The 20693-nt window shown below is 45.5% G+C and overlaps 1 protein-coding gene across 3 annotated transcripts in view; it reads left to right on the top strand.

Annotated features, from left to right (window-relative positions):
* Positions 1 to 20693, top strand: part of mme (membrane metalloendopeptidase) — a 105992-nt gene that overhangs the window by 78488 nt on the left and 6811 nt on the right. For all 3 annotated transcript variants that reach the window (XM_033031797.1, XM_033031798.1, XM_033031796.1), the window contains exons 16-21: positions 2162 to 2265; positions 3909 to 3967; positions 16096 to 16215; positions 16303 to 16436; positions 17760 to 17825; positions 18911 to 19006. In XM_033031797.1, coding sequence (XP_032887688.1) covers positions 2162 to 2265; positions 3909 to 3967; positions 16096 to 16215; positions 16303 to 16436; positions 17760 to 17825; positions 18911 to 19006 — 579 coding nt within the window. The remainder of the gene's footprint in view (positions 1 to 2161; positions 2266 to 3908; positions 3968 to 16095; positions 16216 to 16302; positions 16437 to 17759; positions 17826 to 18910; positions 19007 to 20693) is intronic.

Here is a 20693-nt window from a genome sequence, read left to right as displayed (position 1 = left end):
AAATTTTATTAGAGGCATATCATAGTCCAAATCAATACAAACTTTGTTTAACGATTACATATTAAATATTCAGAATTACAGGGACCCAGCTACCAATCTGTCTCCCACTTTGACATCGCCCTGTTCTCATCAACACAACCAACCCTTCGGCTTCCCCCTCTATTTCTTCCCAAACACACACTCCATCGTTTCTGGATTTATATTTAATAAAGCACCTCAAAATTCTCCTGGCTGGCTAAACCAGGGGAATTTGGAGGGCACAAACCTCACAGCACCAGACAGTCATGTTCTGTTTTTTGGAACAAGGGATCTTTCTTACTGGGTGACAAAGGGCTTACTTGGAGCAAATGCCAGCACTATTTTTGAACACAAAACATAACCACAACTCAAACAGACTGATGGGAAGCGTGGCTGAAGTCACAAAAACACTCTGCTAAAATATTGGTGTTGACGTTATAATGGTATTGTGCCAATTAGCCTTCCAGAGTTATGAGATCCAAGGAGTCAATGGGCTTTTCATCAGACTTATCTTGCCTTGGGCTTTTCATCAAACCTTGCAAACGACTCGGGCAATAAGTACGCTTTGCCTTAAGGGGCTGTCCCACATGGGCGACCTAATCTGTGAGTTTAGAAGAGTTTGCCTTCGACTCAAACTCGCAGCATGGTCGACACGAGGTCCTAGGAGGTCCTATGAGGTCGCTGGAACTCTCCTTCATGCTCGAGGGAAGTTCCCGCCTACTCGCGGCCTCAGCTAGGTTGCGGAAAGTTTTTCAGGATATTTAAATATTTTCCGCAAGTAAAATTTGGTCGGCATGGTTCTTTTGAACTCGTAGTGCAGTGGAGTGGGGTCGCTATTGGTTACAGGCACTCGAGGGCAGCCGTAGGCAATCTCCTTCACTGACCGGGCATTTTGTTTGGCTCATTGGGGTTTTCAGGACCAAGGAAGACCTACCGGTAGGTTAAATGCCCGCTAAACTTCATTATACATCTTAAAAGTGTCTCCACTCCTTCTCTCCCCCTTCTCTTCCCCCTCTCTTCCCCCTTCTCTCCTTCTCTCCCCCTTCTCTCCCCCTTCTCTCCCCCTTCTCTCCCCCTTCTCTCCCCCTTCTCTCCCCCTTCTCTCCCCCTTCTCTCCCCCTTCTCTCCCCCTTCCAAATGTTCATCAGTTGGAACATGAAAGATTGGATAGACAACGGTAGTTACTGATAAATGGGTTACAATTTTCAATAGTTCAATAGTACTTTATTGGTCGCATGTGCAATTGCACAATGAAATTCTTTTCGCATATTACACATGCAAGCGCTGCCCTTTTTGGGCACCATTATTCAAAGTCCAAAGTCTGGTCAGCCCGCACGCTCGAAGTACTGGAGCCTTTCCCGAACTCCGAAGTCTCTCTCCTCGCTCGGCCATATTTATGTTCTGGGGGCACCTCCTGCAGCCGCCCATGTTACCCCAGTTCACCTTGCTCCTCGCGCCCGACGTCTTCAGCTCCCTCCCAGTTACACCATCCAATGAGCCTTCGGGTGGGCCCCGTCGACCACCGAGCCTTTTGGGTGATGTCCCGTTGACTGAGGAGTCTTCGGGCGAGGTCCTGCTGACTGATGAACATTGCGGGTGGGTGACACGGCACCTTTTGTGAGCAATGTGCTTTCTTCATGAATATGTGGCCTTGGGGGAAATTGAGACGGTGGATAGAAAATTGAGACCAATTCCCGCTTGGTTGTATTGAAAGATACAGAATGGAAAAAGGCCCTTCGGCCCACAGAGTCCAGGCTGACCATTGATCACCCATTCGCACTCTATCTATGTTATCCCAAACAATGAGTAACTCAGCGGGTCAGACAGCCTCTTTGAAGGGCATGGATCGATGGCGGGTCGAGGGACCCTTCTTCAGAATTTGTGTCCATTTTAGTAAACCAGCAATTGCGGTTCCTAGTCTCAAAGTTATCTCACCTCCCCAACCACTCTGTACACATTAGGGGGAATTTACAGAGTGGCAATTAACCTACAAACGCACATGTCTTTGGGATGTGGGAGGAAAGCGGAGCACCCGAAGGAAACCCACGCGGTCACATGGAGAACATGCAAACACCACAAAGACAGCACCCGAGGTCAGGATAACGTAGGCTATTATTCACAATGTACTTTCTTTTTCCTTTAGTTGCATTTCATCGTTGACGAATACTTCATGAACATTCTTCAAAATATGCAGCTGGGACAGAAAAAGAATCTGAAAAAACTCAGAGAAAAAGTTGACAAAGAAGTGTAAGTGTTCCTTTATTCATTTCTCCAATGCAGAGCTGTTGTCTCACAACGCCAGAGACTCTGTTCCATCCTGGCCACATGTGCCGTCTATGTGGAGCATGTGCTCACTCTGCTAAATGCTGACATTGCATTTGCCTTCCTTACCACCAATTTAATTTACAAATTTACCTTTTGGATGGTACAGTGGCGCAGTGGTAGTGTTGCTACCGTATAGCATCAGAGACCCGGGTTCGATCCTGACTATGGGTGCTGTCAGTACGGAGTGTGTATGTTCTCCCCGGGACCGAGTGGGCTTTCTCTGGGTGCTCCGCTTTCCTCCCACATTCCAAAAATGTGCAGGTTTGTTGGTTAATTGGCTTCTGTAAATTGTAAATTGTCCATAGTGGGTAGGATAGTGCTAATGTACGGGGTGATTGCTGGTCATGTGGGCCAAAGGGCCGGTTTCTACGCTGTATCTCTAAAGTTTAATGTCTAAATTTCAAGGGCTTTTAACGTGATGGTTCAAGAGATCCTCAACAACGCAAAATAGAAGCAGTAAATAGAAAATTTAGTAAAAATTGTTAAAAAAATTGTCACTAGTGTGTAGGATGGTGCGAGTGCACGGGGATCGCTGGTTGGCGCGGATCCGGTGAGCTGAAGGGCCTGTTCCTGCGCTGAATCTCTAAAGTATAAAGTGCAAAGGAAATCCTGCAACAGCACTCCCAACTCCCTTTGCACCTCCAATACCTGATTGGTAGGATGTTTCTAAAAGAGACGCAAACCTATTTAATGAGGTAAATACATGCTATTTTGGAAATACTTTGTGCCTATTTTGTAAACTAGTAATGGCAATTCCTTGCATCACCAACTAGTTAGGTTTAAGTGTATTATTGTCAGATGTACCGAGCTTCAGTGAAAAGCTTTGTTTTGCATGATATCCAATCAGATCAGATAATACCATACATGAATACAATCAATGTGTACGAAGGAACTGCTCAGTGAACAATGAACACAGTGTATCTTTTGAAGATAGACACAAAGTTCTGAAGTAACTCAGCGGGTCAGGCAGCATCTCTGGCGATAAAGAATAGGCGATGTTTCGGGTCAGAACCCTTCTCCAGATTGAAAGTAGAGGTGGGGGGAGGGAAAGGGGGGGGGATAAACTAATAAACTGGAGGCGAGAAAAGGCTCGAACAAATGAGGGGCGGCAACAGATGACCTCAGAAATGGTGTAGTGCATAATGGCCCATTGTTGCCTGGGAAGGTGTGATAACAAGGGGAATACAAGGATACAAACAGTAGGATTGACTAGGGTGGGGGAGGGATGGAGAGATGGAGGGGTGGGAATGCAGGAATGGTAGGGTGACTAGGGTTGGGGATGGAGGGAGAGAGAGAGCGAGAGGGGTGGGGAAGGAATGCAGGAGTTACTTGAAATTAGGAGTTACTTGAAATACAATCAACAGGTAGAGTGAAGGGGAAGATACAGAGTGCAGGATATAGTTCTCAGCATTGTAGCGCATCAGTTCCAGAGACAAAGTCCAATATGAAGCATGAACTCCCTCCTCCAAGCTCTGTGGAAGTGATTGCAAGGTGACAGGTCACCACGGAAACCAAGGTTAATGGGGGTAGAATCAGAGTAATTTTTACCCTGGTTTGTTTTACAGGTGGATATCGGGAGCTGCTGTGGTAAACGCCTTCTATTCTGCAAGCACTAATCAGATCGGTAAAACTCTTCATTCAATATAGACACAAGGAAGTGCAGATATTGGTTTACTAAGACAAGACACAATGGGCTGCAGTAGCTCAGCGGGTCAGGCAGCAGGATGTGGAAGGCGACGTTTCGGGTCAGGGCCCTGCTATCAATAGAGATGTCTGAAGAAGGATCCCCAGCCGAAACGTTTAGTTGAGTTTATTACATTGTTACGTGTACCAAGGAACAGTGAAACGTTTTTTGTTGCATGCCATCCAGTCAGTGGAAAGATGACACATGATTACAATTAAGCCGTCCACAGTGTACAGATACAGGATAAAGGGAATAATTTTTAGTGCAGCATAAAGTCCAGTAATGTCCGATTAAAGACAGTCCGAGGGTCTCCATTGAGGTAGATGGTAGCTCAGGACCGCTCTCTAGATGGAGATAGGATGGTTCAGTTGCCTGATGACATCTGGGAAGATACTGTCTCTGAATCTGGAGGTGTGTGTTTTCACTCTTCTGTAGCTCTTGCCTGAAGGGCGAGGTATGAATCTGTCTTTGTATCTAAAATAATGATTTGCCTGATAGGAGAAGGGAGAAGAGGGAATGACCAGGGTGAGACTGGTCCTTGATTATGCTGGTGGCCTTGCCGAGGCAGTGTGAAGTGCAGATGGAGTCGATGGAAAGGAGGTTGGTTTGTGTGATGGTCTGGGCTGCGTAAAGAATTCTCTGCAATTTCTTGCGGTCGTGGATGAAGCTGTTCCCAAACCATGCTGTGATGTATCCCAACTAAATGCATTCTACGCCAATCCATGTCCTGCAGAGATGCTGCTGACTCATTGAGTTACTCCAGCACTTTGTGTCTTTTTTTCTTCATTAATCATTCCTGTTTTAATAACTAATGTTATATTACTTTCTATTTGGGTTATGCAGTCCAGTGGTGCTTACAAGTGCAACTTAAATCTACCATCTGCCTCTTGGGAGACCGTCAGACTAAATTTAATCAGACTTTACTGAACTTTATCCTGCACTAAATGTTATTCTCCTTATCAATAGGCATAGACAATAGGTGCAGCACTAGGCCATTTGGCCCTTCGAGCCAGCACCGCCATTCAATATGATCATGGCTGATCATCCCCAATCAGTACCCGGTTCCTGCCTTCCCCCCATATCCCCTGACTCTGCTATTTTTAAGAGCCCTATCTAGCTCTCTCTTGAAAGCATCCAGAGAACCTGCCTCCACTGCCCTCTGAGGCGGAGAATTCCACAGACTCACCACTCTCTGTGAGAAAAAGTGTTTTCTTGTCTCCGTTCTAAATGGCTTACTCCTTATTCTTAAACTGTGGCCCCTGGTTCTGGACTCCCCCAACATCGGGAACATCCTGTCACTGTCACTGTCACTTATCCTGTCACTGTACACTGTGGACGGCTCAATTGTAATCATGTACAGTCGTTCCGCTGACTGGATAGCACGCAACAAATAAGCTTTCCACTGTACCTCAGTAAATGTGACAATAATAAACTAAACTAAACAGCCACTTGCTTTGTTATGGATTCCACATAACAAAAATATCGAGGGGTTTCCTTCACAAATTCAAAAGACCATTCAGCAATGGAGACACACTGAACTGTCCGAGTTCTTCAGGAATTTCATATAACAAATCTCACAAGTTACTGCATTGAGGGGCAGCACAGTGGTAGAGTAGACGTCTGACAGTGCCAGAGACACGGGTTCGATCCTGACTACGGGTGCTGTCTGTACGAATTTTGCATGTTCTCCCTGTGACCGCGTGGGTTTTCTCTGGGTGCTCCGGATTCCTCCCACACTCCAAAGATGTACAGGTTTGTAGGTTAATTGGCTTTGGTAAAAAATTGTAAATTGTCCCTAGTGCGTTGGATAGTGTTAATGTATGGGGTGATCACCGGTTAATGGGCCGAAGGGCCTTTTTCCACGCTATATATCAAAAGTCTAAAGTAAAGTCTAAAGAATATATTACCCAATCATTATTTTTAGAGCTCGCGCCTCTCATAAAATCAAGGAGCAGATTTTCAGTTCAGTTTATTATTGTGAGGCGTATCGAGGTACAGTGAATAGCTTTATTGTCGCATGCTATCCAGACAGCAAAAAGACTAGATTACGATCAAGCCATTTAGTGCAAGATAAAGGCCAGTAAAGTCCAATTATAGATTAAAGATAGTTCGAAGGTCGAGATAAGGCTCAACTCTTGATTGAAGCAATTTACAGGAATGAGTAGGTTAACATATGATGATGTTTGACGGCACTGGGCCTATATTCACTGGGGTTTAGAAGAATGAGGGTGGATGTCATTGAAACATACAGAATAGTGAAAGGCTCGGATAGAGTGGATGTGGAGAGGATGTTTCCATTAGTGGGAGAGTCTAGGACGAGAGGTCATAGCCTCAGAATTAAAGGACGTTTTTTTAGGAAGGAGATGAGGAGGAATTTCTTTAGTCAGATGGTGGTGAATCTGTGGAATTCTTTGCCACAGAAGGCTTTGGAGGAAAAGTCAGTGGATATATTTAAGGCAAAGATAGATAGATTCTTGATTAGTACGGGTGTCAGAGGTTATGGGGAGAAGGCAGAAGAATGGGGTTAGGAGAGAGAGATAGATCAGCCATGATTGAATGGTGGAGTGGACTTGATGGGCCTAATTCTACCTCTTATGATCTTTTGATCTTATGATCTTATTATTGTTCCCCTTTAACCTGAACGTTTCCCAATTGATTATTTTATTCTCCAGAGTTTGATTGACTTATTGTAGTCATAGAATTCAACAGTGATCTGGTAAACAAGAATGTTACCAATACAAAATCTGGAAAAGATTGGATACTTGTGGTTGTTGGCTGGTTTTAATGAAGGTTGATCAAATTAGCATTGGTTTATTTGAATTAAACCAAGATTCCCAAATGAAGTTGCATGAGGAATGAGTTGTTTGTGTTAGATTGGGAAATTATTTTTAGAGATTTAAGAGCGACTCGCAAAGTTAAAAAATTAATGCATATTTTTCAAATATATATCCCTTTAAAGTGCTAAAGATAAACAACAGATGTGGGCCAACCGAGTTTAACATGGCAAGTTGAAGGTGGGGTTAGATCAAAGAAAAAGTGTTGCCAAAAATAAATTTGCCCCGAGGGTTGAGAAAATATCTGAATTTAACAATGGAGAACCAAAAAATTCCTAAGGATGGGGAAAACAGAATATGTAAGTAATGTAGAAGGAAAAATAAAAGCAATCTGTGAAAGCTTCTGTAGATGTGACTGGGGAAGTCGGAAATAGAAGAGAATTTACTCAATATATTGAAGACACAAGAAGCCTCCTGAAAAAACTGGAGAGCCCCATATCTGGGGAAATAAGGTGCTAAAAGGAATTAGCACAACCTAAATACAGCTGGAGAGATTAATGTGACCAAAAGCAAATACAGGTAATATCCCTGCAATGTGTTAACCTGGATCACAATGTTTTAAATGTCATTTCAAATGGAAATGGCAATGTAATGATAGTCATCATTGAGTCATTGAGTTGTGGTACATAGATCAGATAGGTCAGTCAAGATTGAATGGCGCAGTAGACTTGATGGGTCGAATGGCCTAATTTTGTTCCTATCATGAACTTATGGACTAAACTAAACTAAATTGAAGGGAAGGGAAGTCAAAGTAAAAATTCAACCAAGAACTTAATGAATAACAGAAGTGCTCAGAGGCATTTACCTTACACCTGTTTCTGCTTTGTACATCCTTAAGATCTTAACTTAATCAGTGGAAATAAGTCATGACTCAAAGTAGTATGCATCAAAGGAAATCTGTGGCCATTTGTGACCTCATAACATCCCATACCGCTTTGCAGCTAATGAGGGCTTTAGTAATAAAGTGCAGCCACTGTTGTGGTAGGAAGGGTCTACACAGCACGATCCCACAAACTCCTGTAAGAGTGTTTTATTGTCATTGGTACCCAAGCAGAACAATTAAATTCTTACTTGCAGCAGCACAGTACGTGTGTAAACATAGTACGCAATAGATAATATAATAAAAAAACATAAAATAAGTTCAATATATAAAAAATCCAATATAGTGCAAAAAAATACAAAGCCCAAAGTCCCAGCCTCATGCAACCCGGGCAATGTACAGTTCAGCGTTTAGTTGGAGTTTGTATTGTTAAAAAAACCTGATGGTTGTTGGGAAGAAGTTGTTGCTGAACTTGGACAAAGCAGTTTTCAGGCTCCTGTAGCTTCTTCCAGATGGCAGGAGAGAAATGAGAGTGTGGCCATGGTGGTGTGGGTCTTTTTTGATGCTGGCTACCTTTTTGAGTCAACGCCTCCTGTAAATATCTTCGATGGTGGGGAGGTCAGTACCCGTGATGGACCAGATAGTGTTCACCACTTTTTGAAATCTCCTTCGTTCCTGAACGTTCGAGCTGCCGAACCAAACCGTGATGCAACCCGTCAATATGGTCTCTGCCATACTTCCCTGTAGAGGTTCAAACGAGTATTCGTTGACATGCCGAATCTCCTCAATCTTCGAAGGAAGTAGACGCGTTGAGTTGTTAAATCAACATTCACTGGCGGAGTAGATTTGATGAACTGAATGGCCCAAAGGGCCTGTCCCACTTGGCGTCATTTGCACATCATGCAGATGGCGCGCAAAGATTTTGTACATCCTAAAATCCTGGGGCGCCGTGCGCAACCGCGCATCACTGCCTACGTCACCACGCACCATGTGCGCGTAATGTGCACTATGCGCGCATCATGTGCGCGTCACGACGAGCGCATCGTGCGTCGTGGCGCGTAAATGATGTCACGTAAATGACGCGCAAATGACGCCCAAGTGGGACAGGCTCTTTATTCTACTCCTTGAATTTATGAACTTATGAGGTGGCCAATCTGAACTCATCGGGACTTCCGCAGCCGGATTTCCGATCAGTGGTTGAACGGATAATCCGGCAAGGGTGCCGGAAAATCGGTGGTGGACCTGTACAATCATAAGGAAAATGGCTGCAATGTGTTTGGAATGACTCCAGACCGACATGAAAAGCATTCCATGAAAGCAATTCCTTCTTATCTTCCGATCCATCTGCTGCTTGTTAATTCAGCAGAGGCTAAATCCAAACCTCCCAGTCAGCTCTGCCCTGTGCCATCTGGGAGTGTTTGAACCCAATTTACCTTGATAATGTGCAGGTAGACAAAAGTACTGGAGGAATGCAGCAGATGTGGCAGCATCTATGGAGAGAAGAAATAGGTGACGTTCCGGGTCAAGATCCTTCTTCAGACTGATGTCGGGCGGGGGGGGGGGGGGGGGGGGGGGGGGGGCGGAGGAAAAGAAAGGAAGAGGCGGAGACAATAGACTTGTGGGAGAGCTGGGAAGGGGGAGGGGAAGGAGGGAGAAAGCAAGGACCATCTGAAATTAGAGAAGTCAATGTTCATACCGCTGGGGTGTAAAGTACCCAAGCGAAATATGTGCTGTTCCTCCAATTTGCGCTGGGCCTCACTCTGACAATGGAGGAGGCCCAGGACAGAAAGGTCAGATTTGGAATGGGAGGGGGAGTTGAAGTGCTGAGCCACCGGGAGACCAGGTTGGTTAATGCGAACTGTGCGGAGGTGTTGGGCGAAGCGATCGCCAAGCCTGCACTAGGTCTCGCCGATGTAGAGAAGTTGACACCTAGAACAGTAGATGAGGTTGGAGGAGGCGCAGGTGAACCTCTGCCTCACCTGGAAAGACTGCTTGGGTCCTTGGATGGAGTCGAGGGGGGAGGTAAAGAGACAAGTGTAGCATTTCCTGGGGTTGCAGGAGAAAATACCCGGGGAGGGGATGGTTTGGGTGGGAAGGGACGAAAACTTACAGAGGGAATGGTCTCTGTACAGAGTTTCTTTATCATTGGAGGGGCTAGATTCATTGGACTCTGCTTCAGCTCAAGAATATGGAAGCAATTAACCTCTTCAGCGGCACTGAAATGGAACATAGCCGACTTGGAACCCATCTTGATGTTGTACCATTGCCTCATTGTCAGCCTGTTTGCAGTCCTTCCAAGTGCTTCTGAAAGCCAGGCTATTAAAATAAGAGGGCAGGGTGACCTCAACTTAACATCTCGCCCATTAGATGGCCCATTGGTATTGGATTGAGAACATGACTGTAGAGAACATCTTTGTTTATTGTCACGTGTACTGAGCTACAGTGAAAAGCTTTTGTTGCGTGCTAGCCAGTCAGCGGAAAGACAATACATGAATACAATCGAGCCATTGTGTACAGATACATGATAAAGAGAATAACTGGTACAAGAAAAAGCCAGTAAAGTCCGGTCAAAGATAGTCCAAGGGTTTCTAATGAGGTAGATAGTTCAGGACTGCTCTCTAGTTGTTTGTAGGTAATTTTTAGGTTTATTATGGTCACTTGTAACATAGAAACATAGACAATAGCTGCAAGAGTAGGCCATTTGGCCCTTCGAGCCAGCGCCGCCATTCAATATGATCACGGCTGATCATCCACAATCAGAACCCCGTTTCTGCTTTCGCCCCATATCCCTTGATTCCTTTAGCCCAAAGAGCTGAATCTAACTCTCACTTGAAAACATCCAGTGAATAGGCCTCCACTGCCTTCTATGGCAAAGAATTCCCCAGATTCACAACTCTCTGGGTGGAAATGTTTTTTCCCCCATCTCAGTCCGAAATGGCCTACCCCTTATTCTTAAACTGTGACCCCTGCTTCTGGACTCCACCAACATGGGGAACATGTTTCTTGCATCTACCCTGTCCAATCCCTTAATCATTTTATATGTTTCTATAAGATCCCCTCTCATGCTTCTAAATTCCAGTGAATACAAGCCCAGTCGAACCATTCTTACATCATATGTCGGTCCCGCCATCCTGGGAATTAACCTGGTGAACCTACGCTGCACTCCCTCAATAGCAAGAAGCGAGGAACCCTGAAAAGTTTTCTTTACATACTATCCAGTCAAATCAAATATTACTTTATTTTAATACAATCATGTATGGTCAGGTGATGTGACACCTTTAATCTGGACAAAATTACAAGAGTGCACTTGAAATCCCCCTCCCCCCAGAAGTTCCCCCGGGAACGTGGTGCCTAGGCCGGGTGGCCATGTGAAGCGGCCGATATCGACCTCATCGGGGCTTCCGTGGCGATCGTCAGGTCGAATTCGCCGCCTGCGGCCGAGGCTCTGGCACTCCAGCCCGGACAGAGCCGGCAGATCCGTTCCCATAGCCGACACCTGAGGCCGACTCTGCGGGCCAGTATGTCGACCCCTTGGCGGCCTAGGCAGACCGTTCCAGTAGTGTTGGACTCCTCTCGGAGGCCGTGACTTCTGTTAGTCCGGCAAATAGATAATCCAGAATGGGTGCCGGAAAATCGGTGGTGGACCTGGATTGGGGAAGAGATTTTCAATAAAGTTCCTCTTTAGAAAACAGATTTGGGAAATACCAGAAGTACATATCCCCTCGACAGCCTCCTTCATAACCCTGGGGAGCTGAGGACATCTCATGACTTCTCTTTGCCGAGAAGTCACCAGGGACTGTAAACAGTCTCCACAAACTCAACAAATTGCCGAGTACAAATTGGCTGCTGCTTTCCGTAGGGTCATAAAACAATTGATTCATTGGCTGCAAAATGCTTGGTTTGACTTCAGAACGATGTGAAAAGTACGGCGTGGACCCAAGTCCTTCATTCTCTGGAAAACATTCCTTCCGATCCATCTGCTGCTTGCTAATTCAGCAGAGGCTAAATCCAAACCAGGGGCCCCCCTAGTCAGCACAGCCCTGTGTCATCTGGGAATGCTTAAAACCAATTTACCTTGATAATGTGCAGAGTTTCTTTATCATTTGAGGGGGCCCATTCTCTCCGCCCTGCTTCAGCTCAAGAATATGGAATAAATTAACCTCTTCATTGGCGTTGAAATCGAGTAGATCTGACTTGCAATCCAGTTCCTTTTCAAAGCCCTTACGAATGCGATCATCGTCTAACGTAAAGTGACAAAGTTGTGGTGGGTAGATGGTCATTGATGAAGCAGCTGACCCACCAAGCAGCGCTGCGGGAATGTCCCGGCATGCAGGCCCGGCTCCACCGCCGCAGACCGAGGACACTCTCGCTGCCGACAGAGGCCCAAGGATCGCCCGGCTATGCCACCAAAGACCGGGGATCGCCTGGCTCTACCGCCGCGGACAGATGACTCTCTCACCGCAGACAGAGGCCCAAGGATCTCCTGGCTCCACCGCCAAGGACCGGGGACGGAGGGACTGCCGGTAGGCCCGGCTCACCCACCGTGGACCCCGAACCATCGGTGTCGACAGGTCCCATGCTGCCGAAAGCAAGGCGGACCGTCAAGATGATTACAGGTTCCGCGCCATCAAGATCGTTACCTGGCGTGGGTGCCGCCGGGAACGAAGGGGGACCCAGTCTGGGGCCGTCTGTTGCCACGTGCGGTGCCAGGTACATGTGACAATAAAGTAGCATTCCATTGAATTGATGAACATTGAGCCTCACAGGCTTTCCTGAGGATCTTTATACATGCCCTGGAACTGGGATGATTCCAGCCAGCACATCCATTCGTTTGTACAAATATATGACAATTTTTACAGAAGCCAATTAACCTACAAACCTGTACGTTTTGGAGTGTGGGAGGAAACGGGAGCACCCAGAGAAAACCCATGCAGTCACAGGGATAATGTACAAAATCCGTACAGACAGCACCCGTCAGGATCGAACCCAGGTCTTCGGCGCCGGAAGAGAGCAACTCTACCGCTGCGCCACCATACCGCCATGGCTGAATCTGTTTAGATAGCATTTCACTGTATCCTGGTACACGTGGCAATAATAAACCGAAACACAAATAAAAAATCTGAACATAAATGCTGTGATGGTGCTCCAAATATTGGTGAGACCACATTTCAAGTATTGTGTTCAGTTTTGCTCACCCTGTTATAAGACGGCTGTTATCACGCTGTAAAGGATGCAGAGAAGAATTACTAGGATGTTGCCAAAACCCGAGGGCCTGAGCTATAGGGAGAGGTTGAGCAGGATAGGACTTTATTCCTTGGAGCGGAGGAGGATGAGAGGTGATCTTATACAGGCATAAAAAATCATGAGAGGAATAAATTGGGTAAACACACAGAGCCTTTTACCCAGAGTAAGGGAATCGAGAACCAGAGGTTTAACGTGAGGGGGGAAAGATCTAATAGGAACCTGAGGGGCAACTTTTTTACATTAAAAAGTTATACCTGGTAGATATGTGGAACAAGCTGCTGGAGGAGGTAGTTGAGGCAGATACTATCACAACATTTAAAAAACATTTGGATAGGATAGGTTTAGAGGGTTAGGAAGGTTGGGCCGAAGGGCCTGTGGTCCACGCTCTATGACTCATTATCTATCCCTTTGTAGTTAACTTTTTAAGGTCATTGCTAAAGAACCAGAGTGGAAAAAGGCACCAATCTTTCGTACAATCCATTGTAATCATTCCACCACTGGTGACTATGCTGTTAGCAGCCTAGACTCTAACCTTTGGAGTTCCACACTCACCCACCACCAAAACCATGGTGGCACAGCGGTAGAGTTGCTGCCGCACAGTATAAGAGACCCGGGTCCAATCCTGGCCTCGGGTGCTGTCTGTGTGTAGTTTACACATTCTCCCTGTGACCGTCTGGGTGCTCCAGTTTCCACCCACATCCCAAAGACGTGCGGGTTTTATAGGATAATTGGCCCTACTGTGTAGGATAAAACTAGTGCACTAGTAATGGCTGGTTGGCGTAGACATGATATGCTAAAAGGCCTGTTTCCACTCTCTATCTCTAAACTAAACTCTGTATTAAACAACTGGATTTTCGTAAATCCCTGCCTGGTTCATTAATGTTCTTTGGGAACTCAATCAGAAAGTTAACTTCATTTTCCTCTCCACAGATGCTGCCTGTCCTGCTGTGTATTTCCAGCATTTTCTGTTTTTATTTCAGATTTCCACATCTGCTGTTTTTAAAAATTAATTTCCAGTTATAAAAGTGGCTAGTCTTACTGATTCCCAAAAAGTTATCCAAGCTGGATATAAAAATTGAGTCACAATTCTGCAAATGGAATATATCTTAGTGAAGGATGATTATTACAGGTAAACTAAAACCAGCGGTAGAGTTGACACCTCACAGCGCCAGAGACCCTGGTTCGATCCTGTCCACGGATTCTGTCTGTGCGGTGTTTGTACGTTCATCCCATGACCTGCATGGGATTTCTCCAGGAGCTCCAGTTTCCTCCCCCACTCCAAAGACGTAATTGGCTTGCTAAAATTGTAAATTGTCCCTAGTATGTGTAGGATAGTGTTGGTGTGCGGGGATCGCTGGTCGGCGCGGACTCGGTGGGCTGAAGTGGGCCTGTTTCCGCACTGTATCTCGAAGCTAAACTAAAAAAGCCCAAATTCTTGTAGATCTCTAGAATGGGCAGCATCTTTTATGTAACAGAAAAAATAACATTAGCAGCTTGGCACAATGGTGTGATGGTGACTGGGGTATGTTAACTCAATTACAGTTCAATCTTCCCTAATGGGGCAATTTTACTAGTGTAGGTTCCTTTGATTCCGGGAAATGATCATGAGCTCAATTTCAGATACAGCTGTCTGATTACTGTGACTTCACTAAGCTGGAAGGGATGAGATATGTCTAGAAGGAATTGTAGAGTTATTCATGACAGTGTTCTCTTGGACTTTGGTTCGGCTGCTTTGGGAGTATTGTGTGCAGTTTAGCTTAGTTTAGTTTAGTTTAGAGATACAATGCAGAAACAGGTATTTTGACCCACTAGGACCACGCTGACCAGAGGGTCTTTAGTCAGAGGGTGGTGAATCTATGGAATTCATTGCCACAGACTGCAGTGGAGGCCAAGTCATTGGGTATTTTTAAAGCAGAGACTGTCAGGTTCTTGGTTAGTACGGGTGACAAAGGTTATGGGAAGGAGAATGAGGTTGAGGGAAAGGTATCAGCTATGATTGAATAGCAGAGTAGACTTTATGGGCTGAATGGCTTAATTCTGCTCCTATGTCTTATCATGTTTGGCCCAAACATTGTGGGCCAAAGGGCCCGTTCCTGTGCTGTACTGTTCTATGCTCTGACTGATGTAAAAGATTTAGTGGGACTATCTCAGCTTCACTAAATCAGATTATTTGATCGCTACAATATTACAGTTTATGTGATCATACTGTGTGGAGGTTTATAATGAATGTGAATCAGGAGAATTGCTCCCACTCTTTTTTTCTTGTTTTTCCTCTTTCCTTCTTCCCTTTCGCTTTTTTTAATTTGTCTTAGCCGCTACCTGACATCAGTAGAGACCCGGATGCGATCCTGACCTCTGGTGTTGTCTGTGTTAAGTTTGCACGTTCTCCATGGGTTTGCTCCGGGTGCTCCGGTTTCCTCCCACATCACAAAATCGTGCTGGTTTGTAGGTTAATTGGCCTCTGCTAATTGCCCCTAGTGTGTAGGGAGTGGATGGGAAAGTGATGCCAGCAGTGGTGGTGGAGGAAGATGCAATCGTTGGTTTTACGGGGGTTTTAGACAGGCACAGGAATATGCAGGGAATGGGGGATTGGGGATCACATGGAGGCAGAGGAGATTAGTTTCACTTGGCATCCTATATAGTACATGCATTGTGGGCCAAAGGGCCTGTTTATTTTTAATGTTCTATAAAGATAAGGACAAGAAAGTTTCCATTCATAGCATCATACAGGTCCTTCGGCCCAGCTTGCCCATACTGACCTTCTACGCTCGTCCAACCTGCCCATATCCCAATAAACCTTCCCTACCCACATACTTTAGTTTAGTCTAGAGATACAGCATGGAAATAGGCCCTATGGCCAATTGAGTCAACGCCAACCAGCAACCACCCGTATCCTACACACTAGGGGCAATTTATAGATGCCTATAATAAAACCTAAAAACATTGCACGTCTTTGTGGGATATGGGATGAAACCGGAGCATCCGGAGAAAACCCACACAGTCACAGGGAGATCGTGCAAGCTCCGTACAGACAGCACCTGAGGTCAGGATTGAACCCAGGTCACCGGTGCTGTGAGGAAGCAGCTTTACCGCTGTGTCATTGCGCTGCCCCTAAACTGTACCTGTCCAAACGTCTTTTAATTCAACAATCTGGTTTGTTCTTGTGACAGTTTTCCCGGCTGGTATTCTCCAACCTCCTTTCTTTGGGAAAGGCCAACCAGCTGCGTTGAACTTTGGTGGCATTGGTATGGTGATCGGCCATGAAATCACCCACGGGTTCGACGACAACGGTAAGAGATTGGATAAAATAAGCCAGAGAGAAGATGAGTTTACAGGCTCTGTGAGGCTCTAACTGAATGTCTGTACGTTTGATACAGGTCGTAACTTTGACAAAAATGGCAACCTCTTGGACTGGTGGTCTCCGCAATCTGCTTCAAATTTTAAACGCCTCTCGACGTGCATGGTGCACAAGTATGGGAACTTCTCGTGGGATCTGGCAGGTGGACAACATGTACGTTACCAAAGAGGCCAACCTTCCCGTGTATTACTCTGTGGATGAACCCCTTTTAGCCACAGTGTGTTTCGGGTGCGTCCACACTGTTTAGAGATACAGTGTGGAAACAGGCCCTTCGTCCCGCCCAGTCCACAACAACAACCCAATGATCACCCATTCACACTAGTTCTATCCTACACACTAGGGACAATTTACAGATGCCAATTAACCTGCAAACCTGCAAGTCTTTGGGATGTGGGAGGTAACTGGAGCACCCCGAGAAGACCCACATGGTCACAGGGAGAACGTGCAAACTCCACACAGCACCTGAGGTCAGGATCAAATCCAGGTTTCTGGTGCTGTAAGGTGCCAACCTCACCACTGCTCGCTGTGCCACCCCTAAACCTTGAAGGTGTTAACTTTAGAAGTGCATTTAAAGATAGTGAGCAGATAGTAAGACCTTGAGGTGTTTGAAACATATGAATGGGAAATTTAAGATTATGGTCTTGGTGCAGTGGCCATCCCACGCCTCTGTGTTCCCCTCCCTGTAACGCTTTTAGAAAGGCACATGGACATTTAGGAGATGGAGGGGTATTAATCACATACAGGCAGAGGAGGTAAGTTTAATGGCATTATGTTCAGCACAGACATTGTGGGCCAAAGGGCCTGTTCCTGTGCTCCACTGCTCCAAGTCCTATGTTAAGTTGTAGCTATTTGACATCACCTTCCCTCGTTACCTGTACATTTCACAGTCGGGCTCTGTCCTTGTAGCATCTTCTCGGATCCATTACAGCTTCCCATCTCATATGTTCATACGTCATAGGAGCAGAATTAGGCCATTCAACCCATCGTCTACTGCGCCATTCATTCACGGCTGACCCATCGTTCCCTCTCAGCCCCACACTCCTGTCTTCTCCCATAACCTTTGAATGTCTATATGACGCAAAATCATATTGCTAGGAAACGCTCACAATGGACAAATTAGTTTAGTTTAGAGTTAGAGCATGGAAACACGCAACCGGTGAACCCCGTACACTACCACTATGCTTCACACTCGGGACACTTTACAATTTTACCGAAGCCAATTAACTTACGAACCTGGACGTCTTTGAAGTGTGGGAGGAAACCAGGGCACCCGGAGAAAACCCACGCAGGTCAAAGGGAGATGGTGCAAACTCCACACAGTCAGCACTCGTAGTTAGCATGGAACCCGGGTCTCTGGAGCGGGAAAGCAGCAACTCTACCGCTATGCCACAGTGCCACCCTCAACCTCAAAAGATGAACAATCCTCGGATTCCACTATGGATGTATATCTGATTTACTTTTCTTATCACATTCCAGCTCAGTGGAGTTAATACCCTGGGAGAGAACATTGCAGATAATGGAGGCATCAGGCAGGCCTACAAGGTAGGTGGTTACTCTTCTGCAATAACAACAGCAACTTACAATTACATAACGTGGTAAAAGCTCTCCCAGACTGTCCACTATGATACGGTACGATATGATAGAACTTTATTTATCCCAGGAGGGAAATTAATTTGGCAACAGTATTAAAAAACACAAAATATATGAAACATGAAAATAAAGTGACGAACAATCTTCTACTCCCATGGAGTGTTCCATAGAACAACTATACTTCCACATTACATTATACAAGAGATGCTATTTCAACATGAGAATGGAGGGATATGGATTATGTGTAGGTAGTTTAGTGATGGTTTTGGTATCAGTTTTGGCACAGACAATGTAGGCCAAAGGGCCTGTTCTTGTGCTGTAGTATGTGGTCTATATGAAAAGGGCAGTTTAAAGGAGAGGTTTCTTACACAGAGTGGTGTGTGCCTGTAATGCACTGAAAAGGGATGGTGGTGGAGGCAGGTACGATAAAAGAGGCTTTTGGATAGGCACATGGATATGCAGGGAATAGAGGGATATGAATCATGTGCAGGCAGAGGAGATTGGTTTAACCCGACATCATGTTCGGCACAGACATTGTGGGCTGTAAGACCTGTTCCTGTGTTGTACTGTTCTGAGTTCTATGTCTCCATTTGTGACGCCAGTATTTTTAATTCCAGATTTTTAATCATGAATTTAATTTCCCCACCTACTGTGGTGGGATTAGAACCAGCTTCACCGCATCTATTGTCCAAGAGTCTGGATGCCGATCCGAAATGCTAACCCTTATGCCACCATATCCCTAGTAGGAAGCACACTGCTGGATATTAGAGCTCTGAGGCTTACCCTTTCTAACTAATGAACAGCAGTGTCAAATCTCCCCGTGATTTAGTTAGCAAAGGAGGTCAGACAAAATCCTTCCTCAAGATGTTTCACATCTGGAAAATAAATTAAAACAAGCCCGCAGCTTGGAGGTTTGGAAAGAAAGTCACTATGGATGTTTTGACCTTTCTCACTGATTTTTTTTCTTAGCCGAACATTGCCTGCATTTTTTGCCGGGCTCTGATCCATAATCTGCTGTTTTGGCTGTTTTGCTTCAGGCTTATCAATCATATGTGAAGAAAAGCGGAACAGATGGCCTTCTACCGGGGATCAAGCTCAACCACGAACAGCTCTTCTTCATGAACTTTGCACAGGTACGGACGATTGTTCTGTGTTTCATTTTAACTCCTTCTGGGCAGATGCGTGGAATTTAAAATCACCATGCCAATTTTCATCACTTGTCCTCATAGACACATAGAAAATAGGTGCAGGAGTAGGCCATTCGGCCCTTCGAGCCTGCACCGCCATTCAATATGATCATGGCTGATCATCCAACAGTATCCTGTACCTGCCTTCTCTCCATACCCCCTGATCCCTTTAGCCACAAGGGCCACATCTAACTCCCTCTTAAATATAGCCAATGAACTGGCCTCAACTACCTTCTGTGGCAGAGAATTCCAGAGATTCACCACTCTCTGTGTGAAAAATGTTTTTCTCATCTCGGTCCTAAAAGATTTCCCCCTTATCCTTAAACTGTGGCCCCATGTTCTGGACTTCCCCAACATCGGGAACAATCTCCTGCATCTAGCCTGTTCAACCCCTTAAGAATATTATAAGTTTCTATAAGATCCCCCCTCAATCTTCTAAATTCTAGCGAGTACAAGCTGAGTCTATCCAGTCTTTCTTCATATGAAAGTCCTGGCATCCCAGGAATCAGTCTGGTGAACCTTCTCTGTACTCCCTCTATGGCAAGAATGTCTTTCCTCAGATTTGGAGACCAAAACTGTACGCAATACTCCAGGTGTGGTCTCACCAAGACCCTGTACAACTGCAGTAGAACCTCCCTGCTCCTATACTCAAAACCTTTTACTATGAATGCTAACATACCATTCGCTTTCTTCACTGCTTGCTGCACCTGCATGCCTACTTTCAATGACTGGTGTACCATGACACCCAGGTCTCGTTGCATCTCCCCTTTCTCTAATCGGCCACCATTCAGATAATAGTCTACTTTCCTATTTTTGTGGATAACCTCATATTTATCCACATTATACTGCATCTGCCATGCATTTGTCCACTCACCCAGCCTATCCAAGTCACCTTGCAGCCTCCTAGCATCCTCCTCACAGCTCACAGTGCTCCCCAGCTTCGTGTCATCCGCAAACTTGGAGATCTTGCATTCAATTCCCTCGTCCAAATCATTAAACCGTCCAAATCGTCCAAACCTCGGATGCTGGTTATGGAGTCATAGAGTTTAGTTTAGTTTATTTAGAGATACAGCGTGGAAACAAGCCCATTGGCCCATGAAGTCTGCGCCGACCAACAATCGCACCATACACCAGTGCTTTCCCACACACTTCACAGGAGACAAATTAACCTACAAACCTGCACGTCTTCGGAATTTGAGAGGAAACCGGAGCACCCAGAGAAAACCCACGCGGTCACAGGGACTTTACTGGACTTTACCTTGCACTAAATGTTATTCCTTTTATCATGTATCCATACACTGTGGATGGCTTGATTGTAATCATGTATAGTCTTTCCACTGACTGGATAGCACGCGACAAAAGCTTTTCACTATACATCTGTGCATGTGACAATAAATTAAACTAAACTAAACTAGATGGTACAAACTCCATACAAACAGCTCCCGTAGTCAGGATAGAATCCGGCTCTCTGATGTTGTAAGGCCGCAAGTCCACCGTTGTTTTACTGTGCCGACCCTTCCTAGTTATTGTTATACAACACAGACAAAAGCTTTTCAGCTCAAAGCTTCCATGCCGACCAAGATATTTTCCTGAGTTAGTCTTATTTGCCTGAATTTGGCCCATATCCCTCTAC

The sequence above is a fragment of the Amblyraja radiata genome, chromosome 13, assembly GCF_010909765.2.
Source record: "Amblyraja radiata isolate CabotCenter1 chromosome 13, sAmbRad1.1.pri, whole genome shotgun sequence".
Lineage (NCBI taxonomy): Eukaryota > Metazoa > Chordata > Chondrichthyes > Rajiformes > Rajidae > Amblyraja > Amblyraja radiata.
The sequence above is the reverse complement of the archived record's forward strand: the minus strand, read 5'-3'. Positions and strand labels throughout refer to the sequence as shown.